This window comes from Orbicella faveolata, unplaced genomic scaffold (assembly GCF_042242905.1).
Source record: "Orbicella faveolata isolate gen_17 unplaced genomic scaffold, um_ofav_v1 contig_24, whole genome shotgun sequence".
NCBI lineage: Eukaryota > Metazoa > Cnidaria > Anthozoa > Scleractinia > Merulinidae > Orbicella > Orbicella faveolata.
The window spans coordinates 26,849,282-26,861,889 of NW_028301552.1; the positions used below are offsets into that span (position 1 = coordinate 26,849,282).

The following is a 12,608-nucleotide window of genomic DNA, read 5'->3' on the forward strand; positions in this document are numbered from 1 at the left end:
GCTCCATTTGTCCCGTTTTCGCGGCTACTTGACCGCCAGCTTTCTTGTTGTGCTCTTTCAGCACATGTAGGCTAATATCCTGGGTATTTGTACAGTTCAGTGTAGCGATGGACCCATTGAACACGACAAAAAGGAGACTCCTTCGAGTTGCGGGTGTACTCCTTTCTCTAGCTGATCAAAGTAAGTAAACGCATCTTATTTGTTGTACCTATTTTTATTTAAGTTTTTAATGAAGTAGAAGGCGGCCTGGTGGTTTGACAGTGTTTTCATAATATTTGCTTGTGTTTGCTATGAAATAACTGTAGCCTCTATCAAAATATGACTGTTGGTTGGATGATTCCTTACCATTAAGACAGAGAATCCATTTTTATCACAATAGAAATTTCGTTGTCTAGATACCCGGCACACGGCAAGTGTTTTCAAAATACTACATACCTGGCAGTCTGAAATCATTCTAGAATTTCAACAGAAAAACCCATCCAATCCTTCTTAAAACTGTAGATATTTGTTTAGAAATGTCATGCGATTTCAATTAGAATTTTTGTATTTTGTATTTTTGCCGCTGGTTTTTGCTTTGTTTTCGAGTTAAAACATATGCAAAAAACTTGGCTTTTCCTAGCCATGTCTTTAGGAGTTTATTTGTTGAACAGCAAACAGGCAGACTGTTTATAGTGTATGAAGTCAAAACCAAATCCCACAGCATATAGAGCGAAAATCTGGGAACAAATTGTTTACACCAGTTATTGTGACGTGAACACGACACGTGAATCAATCGAGCGTCAAACGAAATTGCCATCAAACAAAAAAGAGATGTGCCGCATTAGAGACCTGTATGGAGACCCGTACGTTGCGCAGAAGGGTTAATCTGTTAATCTGTCAGCCCTATTTATAGAGCGTTTTCAGGTGGAGTCATCAAATTCTTAAATCCAAAACTAAACAGCCACCAGGCATTTGTAAGCTAACAGGCTAACGAGAATACACATTTATGAGCAACGATTAACGAGATTAGGCTTGATTACCGGCCACTCTTCGGGAAAGGAGCCCATGCTTCACGTAGACCAGACTCGAGAAAGCGGCGGAAATCGAGCCTACAACAAGATGGGGGATCCCATACAAAGAGGCCAGCAAATTTACAAAGCTCTTTGTAGCCATGAAACAAGCAACACTCTGTTAAATCTGTCAACTGGTGTAGGCGGATACCCATAATTGATTGACGAATCGGAGAGGTCCAAAAGATCTTTTCTATTTCTGCCAGATCAATTCAAATAGAGAACTATTTGTTTTGTTGATATTCCCCAGGCCCTGGATCTTGACAGCTCATTTGGAATGACAGGTATTGCAGTTAGAAACGTGTGCATGTTCCACGAGGCAATTTATACTTCAGCATCGCTTTGCCGATACACCGAGGACCACTTAGGACCACTAAAAGAAAACGCTTTTTCACGCTACTCGTTAGTTTGCCCGAAAGCTAATTAGAAATGAGTTTGCCAGCAAGTCCACAACTTAGCATCAGTGATACAGAGGTATGTCTGAAATTTCCTTTTCCTGAGCCGTGCGTTAAATAATTGCAGATGACAAAGGCATTCTTTTGCTGTCTATGTGCCTTTTATATCAGTCATAATTTCAAGACGTGATTCAGCAATCACGAACTCATTTCACAGTTTAACGCAGCATCATACTGGAGTCGCAAGTTTCTATTTCTAATTCAGCGGTGTCCAAGCTTCTAACGAGAATTCGTGAATTGATCTGAACTTCCGCGCATTTTCGTGCATTTGAACCTCGATTCACGTATCATTGACACGAAGTTTAGCTGCTCCGACCAAATACGTTTAATTCTTATACAGTTTTTAAACCTACATTCTTCGCATTGCGAAATAAAGTCGCCTGTCGTTTTATCGCTCCCGAGCAGAAGTTCAAAGTGCTAGTGATTAATTAGAGCAAACTCTTTGCAGGCGAGAGATCACAATGACAGGGACTCCGTCTACAGTTCGGAAGAGTTCAGTGATCAGGATGGCCATCAGGAGGAATTGATTCCCCCATCACTCAGTGAGGTTGGTATCGATTGATTAACTTCTCTTCTATCGGTCAGCGAACTAAAGACGCTGTTGTTTGGTCCAACTACTACCCAATCTTGAACCCCATATTTTGTTAGCTGAGCAATAGTCTAGTCAGATAAGAATGCTTAACTCGACCGAACCGATTAGCAAAAATAATAGCACTTTTTTTTTCCCCTAACTAACCTTGCCTTGCACATAATTTTGGATATAATTTCGTATGATCGGAATTGTAATCAGTTTTATTTGGATAGCTTAAGGTGGCTCAAAACAGTTTCTAGCACTTAGATTGCGCTGGGTCATTTACAACTACTCTTTATCACTTGAAGCTACACACATGTTATTAAAAAAATGCATGATCATTGGTGAACACATTGTTATCATTTTCGTGACACAACAGGTTACCATAGCAACAGTATGACCTGCTAAAAACACCATTAACTACAGCTTTAGGGGCTTATAATTCAAAAACGTCATGGTGAATTTATGGTTTTCTATTATTCAATTTTAAGAAGTTAAATTAAATTAAATTTTTAATGACGCAACTTTTGGCAAAGTTTCAAAGAAATTTTTGTACACAAGGTTCCGAGTGACCTTAAATTTTGAGTTATTTATTTAAAATTTAAGCTTATTTATTTAATCCCAATTTAATACGTATGGCTAATTGCGAGAGGGTTCACTATATCGTCAAGCCATGTTTGCATGTTTCAAAACGTTTGATGGTTTGATATAAAATTGAAAGTCTCAGTCAATGTGCATATATTTGCTTTTAATAGCTGAAAATATATATGTGCTACATGCATACCAGTTAGTCTTAAATTGTGTGAAAAATAACTTCTTGCCATGTAGGGATCCGACAATGGGGAGTTTGAAGAAGTCTTTGAGAGCCTACACAGCTACCTTGCCAAAACACCCAGTCCAGGAATCCCCGTAAGTATACAAAAATATGTTGATCATTCAGCTAATTTTACATATGTACAGGAAAGGAATTTGTTTGGTCAAACAATCTCTATTTTTATTTTAGCGGCAGCATTCAGAACTATGTTGTTGTTAAATCAAAGTGTAATATACTTGTTGCAAACAATTTGGAATATAAAGTTTTATTGCTCTCTGTTCAATCAGATATTGATTGTCATGGATGTGCAGGTTTATTGGAAAGGTTCACGACTCAATTGAGTCAGATCTTGAATTCCATCAGCATGTATATAAAATGTACAATGTAATTTAACAAGGTTTGTCTTAACAACCGTGACTGCCTTATTAGAACCATCCACAAGGATAACTGCATGATTTGACAAAATAAATTGCAGTCAGTTTACAGGGAACAAACACTGAACTTCTTCACAAGACAATAAGACAATTGTTATGAAGTCAAATGTAGTTCATTTAGTAGTGGTTCCATTAAATGAAGTTCAGCCAATTATTGTTTGATTCACAGGAAGATTCTGATGATGATGAAGAGAGACAGGAAGAGGAGGAAAGTGACCAGGTTGTTGACATGTAATTTAATTAATTGTCAATAAGCATTTAATTTAAAGTGAAGTGGTGTCAATGACCGTTTCCTAAATGTAATTTGCAACTGCAATGCACTTGTTTATGGCTAAAACACAATCAGGGTGGCAAAGTAGGGGTCCCTTAGATGCTATTTTGTATTTAAAATGTTTGTTGGTAAAGTCAAATGAAACAAGTCTATGACTGATTTTTCAGTGCATAAAATAGACACATATATACCATTAAATTATATACCATTAAATTATTGTCAATAAATTTGTCACACTCATAACAATATTTATCATAGTAAGCATGCATCAATTAGATTTTTTTAAAAGGCATGTCTGAACAAACATTTTGAGTGAGATATATAATTGAACATGTTAAATCATACTATTGCTGATTTGTGGAATTGGTTGAAGATCTTTAATGGGGGAGGTACCCAACCCTTTACATAGTTTTGATTGCATTTGTTTTGTTTTTGTTTGTGTGTAAACCACCCAGCTCCCTGCAGACCCTCCTGGAAATTCAAACTTTGCTTCCTGGACAAGTGAAGTTCCAACTGTACTTGTCCACACCTGAATTCTAGTTATCCTTCCATCCCAACCCATACTGTTGGGTTGTCTAATCCTAAGCCTAACTCCGATCCACAAGGTGCTCTTTTGCATGTACAATTAACTCTTGAAATTGATCATGTGATAAGTTGTTGTGCCAGTTTGCAAAGTGGATGCTTTGGCAACTCAGGTATTTTACTTAATTATACCATCCACTGTCACAAAATCAACCTTAGTAGTGCCAAAAATTATATTATTCATGTTCGCTTTCTTGATAGAAATCTTGAGCTCATTATCTAATTGTTTAATAGAAATAAATATTAGCATGAGGTGTCGAAGTAATGATGGCACAAGCAAAGAGAATTTTCATTTTGAACATCAAAGTAAGCAACAGAGCTATCAATAAGGGCTGTACCCCTTAGCACCAGTTACGGCTGAACATGTTGGATGGGTCCTTGATGTTACAGTTGAACTTTGCTGTTGTAGGTTTAATTCATCCATAAAGTAACAAATTTGTGACAGGTGTGGAGATCAAGGCTACAGTTGAATGAAAACTTAATGACAGCCCTGAGCAAGTTGTTTTCTTTTTTTAAGTCTTGGTACTTTCTAAATGAAATAGAAAACAACATGTTCTCCGTGATTCCATTGATTTATAGAACCACTCATGAAAATTTTGAAGAACTTGAAAAACGTTAGAAACACTTGGCTAATGGCTCCTGTTCCAACAGCATTTCAGTTTCTTCCAAAAGTTCACTCATGCTTCCATAACTTCATAGAAAAATTGTACGTGCTTAATTTGTATTGCTTAATTTTATAGTGGTGATAAAATAGAGTGTATGACTTAGCAATTTTAATGTTTTTAAATTGAGCCATTGTTTAATTAATTATCATTTCTTTGTTAATTTCATTCATTTTAAGAACAAAGTTAATACTTAATGTGGTTTTATAGAGATCTCTTGTCATGAGAAGAGCGTTTACTACATGCCTCATCAGTAGAACAATTCCTTTGGATCCTGGTAGCTACTCCATAGGGAATGGCCCTGGTAACATGGGCAGGGTGTGCGCTATTCCGTAGCAAGTAACTATGGTTATCCGTAGGTTTGGAGTAGATATCAGTCTGGATGAAACTGTCCACCAGATTGAGAGTAAGATCTAGTACGTTAAGTGAATTGGGAGAAGAAACTAGAGTAAATTTAATGGTGGAGTACAAAGAATTAATATAATGCGTGAACTCATCGAGTTTAGCAGGCCCTTGGGTCCAAAGATCAAAAATGTCATCCCTGTACCTCCACCATAGGTTGGGTTTAATTTTCCCTGATTTGGCTTTCTTATCAATAATTCCCATGGCTAGATCAGCGTAACTGCATGCGTTTTTGGGACCCATAGCCGTACCATGAATCTGAAGAAAGTTGTCATCTTCAAAAAACGAATTATTGTGCTTGAGACAAATTTGTACGGCCTCAACTATGCAATCAGTAGATGGAAATTTGACTGGCCTAGCCTCTAAGGCTTCTATAACAGCATTAATTCCCAAATTATTGTCAATGTTGGGAAACATAGCAACCATGTCCCATGAAACTAAAAGACTGTCCTTGGGAAAGGGGCCTGTTTTGTTAAGTTCCTCGATTCTCTGCAACAAATGTGCGGTATCCTTGACAAACGATGGCAAATTTTGGGCTAGAGGCTTAAAATTCTGTAAATGCTGAAAGGTTCTCAATGGCAGTGCCACAGCATGATGTAATAAGCACCAGTCCCCCTCAGCCTCTTTCCCACCGTTAAGAAAGTTTCGAGTTGGAAGGCTCCCGTGTCCCATGTTCCTGAGCTTGAACTCTTCTTAGATTCCGTTAGAACTGAGTTGTTTGACCCAGAGAATGTCCGCTTTATTCATGACAATCTTTCCGTTGGAGAGAGACAGGCTCTGGCTACACTTAAGCAGGTTGACAATGTTACCATCAAAATTCAAGACAAGGGGTCTAAATTTGTGGTGATTGATAAAAGTGATTACGACACCACAATGAAAGAACAGTTAGAGAATCCACTCCACTATCAAAAGCTTGAGCATGATCCAAGTGCTGACTATGTTAGTGTCATCACACAATGGAGTACAAAGTGGTTTGAGAAGGGCCAAATTAATGAGGAAACTGCTAATTGGGTTATCAATGGTAATGCCAAGCCTGCCAAGGCTTTTGGAACCATTAAAACCCACAAACAGGGGAATCCCCTTTGGCTTATTACATTGTGCTGTGGCACTGCCATTGGTTACTTGGTTATGTGCAAGAAGTGCAATGTGCAATATGTTGGGTCCACAAGTAACGAATTTAAAATTCGTTTCTGCAACCACAAGTCTTCTATGATCACCAAAAACGTACTTGTCAAGTTGCTATTCATTTTAACAAAGAGCCTCATGCTCTGGCAGATTTTGAATTTTGAATTATTGAACAGTTGTGTAATCTGTGTCAATAATAATAGTCTTGATGACCGTTTGCTCACAAGAGAGGCCTTTTGGTGTGCTCAATTATGCACCCTCACACCTCATGGACTCAACAAAAGGTGCGAGTTTCATTCCAGGAATAGGATTCGCTACAATTAACACCATCTTGCTGCTGTATTTTATTTGTTTTTATTTGCTTTTTAGCGGGCATTTTGCTATTTTGATTATTACGTAATTCTTATTAATCTTATGTGAAAAAAAAATTTATTTCTTTGTTCTCTTTGTAAGTTATTGTTTTGTAACTTATTTAACCTTTTTCACTTTTTGTAAATTTTATTCCAAGTATTGATATTCTTAGTGTTGAAGAAGCCCGAATGGGCGAAACGTCCACTTGAATTAAAGACCTCCTACGAGAAAAGTTTGCATCTTCTTCTGTTTATTCAACCTGTAATTATTTAAAGAAGAAGCGTTCTGTATCCATTGGATCCTTTTCTCCAAGGCATCATCGTTGGCAAACCAACATCGTTTACACATCTATATATATCAATGTAAATTGCTTTCAAAATGACTTTTGAAAGCAGAAACTCATACACCTATTCTACACTATACAAAACAGGTTTTATTAATTCTGATCCTATTAATGTTTTCTAACACCTGTTTCATATAGCAGAAAAATGCATTGGCCACATTGATAACATTTGATGATAACTGCGGTAACCTGGCAGTATGTACATTGCTTTTAATAATAAGATTAGTCCAGCCAAGACAAGAAGATCAGCACCCAATTAAAGACAGGCTCTGATAGACAAAATCTTTGGAAACTCTAATTAAAACAATCACCCTGTTTTCAGCAGTTTTTTTTTTTCAGCTCTGTAGTATTGGTCTACAGTATGAAATAAATTGAAACGCTTTATTCATGGGTAATATTACTCTGCCTCTTAGTGATGGAGAGTACTGCTTTGAAATTCTCGCAACTGATAAAAGCTCGAGAAACGTGTTGATCCATGCTGTCCGGCCATTTTCAGGGTTTTCTGCCAGGGAATTGAAGAAAGTGTGTGGCCAGGGTGCACTGTACCTGCGCTTAATAAAGAGCAGCCCTAGTGATCATGAGGTACTCGTTCATATTTACATTTAAGAGCCAGTGCCCATAACTATGGACCAAACAACGGCACAAGTCGAAAAATCGATTTTGCTCATTTTTTGCCCATAGATTGGCCCTAGCTAGTAAACAAACGGACCATAGTTAGTTTCTGCTAATGCAGCCTTTTGGGGGAGAAATTTGCGAAAAACGATTTTTTTCCGATTGGGCTCAAAATCTACTTCCGGTTTTGCTGAATTTTCCGAATATTTGATTGCTTCGCGCTCCGCAGAACAGCTACTTGAGAATCTTTCAATGGTTTTTACATTCAGCTCAGGTCTTCATGGTATGACTGAGCGAAAAATAAAATAAATCGAGGTTTCGTTTAAGCCCGAAACGAGATCGAACAGAAACGCAAAATATTACGATGTGTTGCAAACGAATTATAGCACTAAAATATCGCCATATTTTTCTATGGGCTATAACTTTAAATGCCATAGAAACACTTTCTACGGGTTAACTGTACACCCACCTGTTTGAAAATCAAAAAATATCTCTGGGCAAATTGTTTTAAGTCGCCCGTCTTGGCCTGTGCTTCTCATAAATTTTTCCCTGAACCGCCGTGAGAATGTAAACAATTGCGTGACGCTGGCGGTCATCCTGAATACATAATTCGTTTCCAACAAACCGCGGATGGCTATCTTAGAATATTTGGGTGAAAAAAGAAAAACATAATGGACCACTTTTAACTTTAATATTTTGAAAGTCATCACTTTGGAAATTTCGTTAATTAAAAACGCCAATTAAAATAATTTACTTGGAGTTCGGGTGTTACTGCTATGTCGTTTTAGGCTGTCGGTCTTTCTTTGATCATTTTAATTACAAGAACGAGTTCTAGAAAGAAAATCGTTCTAAGTTCATTTGTTAAGCGTAATGACAAGTTGATATTGTTGGTTTGTAGCCTTACGTGATCTGAAGGAACGCTACAGTGATTAAATTTGTATTTGTTGATTACGACGGATCGATTTTCGGTTAAACCTTTTTATTTGTACCAGCACATTTAGTGCCTTTCCTCCTGCTGAAGAGTTGGAAAAAGTAAAGTAAACAAATCCTAAAAGTTTAAATCATATATAAGAGGCATCGACAGTGCGAGTGTCTCGGTAAACTGTTAATTTGAACAATTACTGTGCTGGACGGATTGCTTTCCAGGTTACGCACGTACTATACATATAGTTCATTGAGCACGAATGTTTCTGTTTCAAACAACTGAAATACTCAATGCTTTTTTTCTTTTTTTCTTCAGTCTTAAAACTTAAGGTTAGAGTTAGGCTAAACCCTAAACTGTTTTGGCGGCCAACCTATTTTTGGCTAATTGCTTAATCAAATTATATATATATATTTCATTGAAATTCGCTCTTCTGTGACCGACTTCCGCGAACAAAACAAGATGGATGTTCGCTGTTCATTTAAGACTACAATCCTGGTCAAAAGTGTTGGGACAGTTACGGCAGATGACTTCACAGGCAGCCTCTCTTAAGACCAAAACCGCGCAAGCCTGCCTACCCCTCTCCCCCCTGTCAATGTTGATAAAAATCTTGAAGAAAAAAAAAATCCTTGATAATAGCTTCAGAATAGCCACGTTTCAAGAATTGTTTGCCTCCTAGAACAGTATTGTCGAACTAAAGAGACGATAAGATATTCCAATAATAGTGATTTTTAAGCAATCGTGTTTGGTTCCAACACAACTATCTAACCACTTTCTATTGTCCCTTTTTCCTTTTTTCCCACATCCGATCTAGTCTTCAGAATAGCTTCATTTTCATGCAACATTGCTAGGGGGGAGGGGAGTCAATTGTACTTGCTTCTATTCACCTTTTGTTCTAAAACGTTAAGGATGTAGTTGAAATCGTGGATTTTAGCGCGCAATAAGGGGAGGTGTCCCAACAACTTATGGCCAGGATTGTAGGTTTACACTAGAGGAAATTGTTCCGGATTTGTGATGAATCCTGAACGTTTTAGTGCCGGATTGATTTTGCCGTTTACACAAAAGTGGACGAATCCGAAATAAAAACTCCTCGGTTTGGTCGTGACTCCGGAGATTTTGAATCCGGAATTTAAAGTGGGAACTTTGAATCCGAAAACTTTTGAATCCGGAGAGTTTTGTCGTGTAAACGATTTTCTCTCGAATCCGGATATTTTTTCGCCTGTGATCTTTTGAGTTTGCGGTGGAACGAAAATGGTGGATTACATGATCCAGACGTAGTCGAGTCGTAGTCACATTGATGGCCATTTGATGGCGGTCGCTGGGTGATTACCTCGTGCTGTTTCAGGCGTAGATAATCACTTTTATAATGGGTAATGCCATACTCCTCAGAAACCCAATTTATACTTTACTGCGCAGATGACGACGATGGCATGATCAAAAACCTCGACGGTTCTAGATATTAAGTAAAGACCAGAATAAATACCTGGAGGGACCTGACATGATGGATAACAGTACCGTGGTCAGCGAGTTGAAAGAAAGCTTCAGACTGTCTCAACCTACCCCTAGCCTTATTTTCGGAGGCATTTTGTTTCTCGTCGTCGAGGCAACAAACTGCTTGTTAACCATTCCATCATGAATGTTCCCGGAGTTATCGTTGTGTATAAATGGTTAAGAATCCGAATATCCTTTCACTGTAAACCTCTACTAATCCGAATACTCTAAAATTGATGAATCCAGGAACTTTTACGAATCCAAAAAAACTCCTTTAGTGTAAACCTAGTCCTAAATCGACCACTGTAATGTTTACATGATTTGTCTACCAGTGATATGATCTGCAAATTTCAGGTAATTGATCAAACAACCAAAGTAGAAAAGATGATTTTTTTTCCCAGTATGATTGAAACTTAAACGCAATTTCTTCCTCGGCTAATTCAACTCAAGAAATTCCAGGTTTTCTAGCTGAGTTTGAGCATATTGTGTAGGTACAAATTTTCTACACAGCTAGAAGAGCTGAGATGCCGTCACGCAGTTAGTAGTTTATAGAAATTATGGTATTTCCACTTGACTTTATTTGTCATTTTCTCTTGTTTGTCAGTCAATGATTCAATTGGCAAACCATAGAGGACTGGTTAAGTGTATCTCTAAAACTGCCACTGTATTATAAGTTATCAGTGAAATCTATGAAACAAACAAGTGTTAAAATCATTTCCCGAAGTACTGTAGTAACATTCTTTATCAGGGATGTCGTGGGTGTTGCAATGCAAATGAAAAAACATATATATTTATACTAACTTAAACAAAACAAAAAAAAACATTTTCCATTATTTTATTCACACAACTTTTCAAAAATTGCTTTCATCGGATTGCTGGAAATGAATATTTTACTCAAGAGTGGCTCTCCGCATCACGCAGTTGTTTACATCCCAATGGTGGATTTTGGGCAAAATCTACGAGAAACACAGGCCAAGGCGGGCGACTTGAAACCATTTGCCCAGAGATATTTTTTGATATCCTAACAGGTGGGTGTATATTTAACCCGTAGAAGGTGTTTTTATGGTATTTAAAGTTATAGCCCATAGAAAAATATGGCGATGTTATAATGCAATAATCCTCCTGTGGCATACTGTAAAATTTTCCGTGTCAGTTTTATCTCTTTTCGGGCCCAAAACTAACTTTGATTTATTTTATTTTTCGCTCAGACTTACGACGAAGACCTGAACTGAATATAAAATCTATTGAAAGATTCTCAAGTAGCTGTTCTGTGGAGCGCGAAGCAATCGAATATTCGGAAAATTCAGCAAAACCAGAAGTAGATTTTGAGCCCAGTCGGGTCGAAATCGTTTTTGGCGTATTTCTACCAAAGAAAGCTGTATTAGCAGAAACTAACTATGGTCCGTTTCTATTCTTACTAGGACCTATCTATGGACAAAATACAAGCGAAATCAATTTTTCAACTTGTGCCATTGATAGGCGATTTAGGTCCATTTTTATAGGCATTCACTCTTAAATATATTTTTTATAAGTTTACAAAATAAGCTCACAGGTGTCCTGCTGAAAAATGTCCTTGCATAGTGTTTAACACAGACCTAGTACATTTTGCTTGAATGCTTGAATGTTTAAGAAACAAATAAGTGCAAATGAAGAGATGTTTCTAAAAAAAAATTATAGGCACAAGTAATCATGACACCTTTGTGTAGAATTAACCTAACTGTAGACAGTAAACTTGAACAATTAAACTAAATCCCTTACTTCTCTTATTCCTCTGATATCTTTTTTATATACAATAATTTTTTTAGAGAACAAAATTTTGTTTTTTCTCTACAGGATCGGCCACCTAGACCATCAGCATCACGAGGAGGTGGGTGTGAATTTGTTATATCAATTGAATAATGTATGTAAATCAGTATTAAAATTCTGATGCTGCAATGTCAAGTAAAATAACTATGGCTACTCAGATGGCAGGGTTTAAATGGTTCAATTGCACTTACTTCATAAAATGTTTTGTATTAAATTTATGACATCTTTTTTAAAGGACGGAAATCAAGCCGAGGCTTATCATTTAGGCAAGGCTATCTTCCTCAAGGTAATTGAATTTTCCATTGCATTCAAGCCAACGTTTAAACCAATGCGATATCAAATATCATGCCCATACTTTTCTGGAAGCTTACTTGAAAATTCCCTGAAGGTTGACCCATGAGATTTTCTCTCTTGGCACTCAAGTTAGGGGAGCACCTACAGGGGCCTAATCATCAATATCTTGGTGGTCAGAATGACCAAGCTAGGTACAAGAGAGTACTTGCTCACAGGGGCCCCTAATTATTACATGTTATCAAGAAACTTTACTGATGCCAATGAGGGCGATTCTTGAAGGAAACCCAGCGAGTTTAACCAACATAATGCCGTTGATTGATTGTACAGGATCCAGATATCTAGATTTTGTAGTCAATCTCCAACTTGTTAAGTTAAGAATCAATGGTGTGAACTAATTTCTCCTTGAATGAATGGCTTCTTGACT

General features: G+C 37.3%; 1 protein-coding gene across 1 annotated transcript in view; it reads left to right on the plus strand.

The window, feature by feature from the left end:
• LOC110047773 (uncharacterized) overlaps positions 1-12,608 on the plus strand; it is a 26,967-nt gene continuing 14,359 nt past the window's right edge. Inside the window, exons 1-8 of the mRNA XM_089292387.1 lie at positions 1-180; positions 1,300-1,333; positions 1,953-2,051; positions 2,904-2,984; positions 3,493-3,543; positions 7,473-7,641; positions 11,918-11,951; positions 12,126-12,176. Of these exons, the coding sequence (XP_089148513.1) occupies positions 2,914-2,984; positions 3,493-3,543; positions 7,473-7,641; positions 11,918-11,951; positions 12,126-12,176 (376 nt within the window). The 5' untranslated portion in view covers positions 1-180; positions 1,300-1,333; positions 1,953-2,051; positions 2,904-2,913. The remainder of the gene's footprint in view (positions 181-1,299; positions 1,334-1,952; positions 2,052-2,903; positions 2,985-3,492; positions 3,544-7,472; positions 7,642-11,917; positions 11,952-12,125; positions 12,177-12,608) is intronic.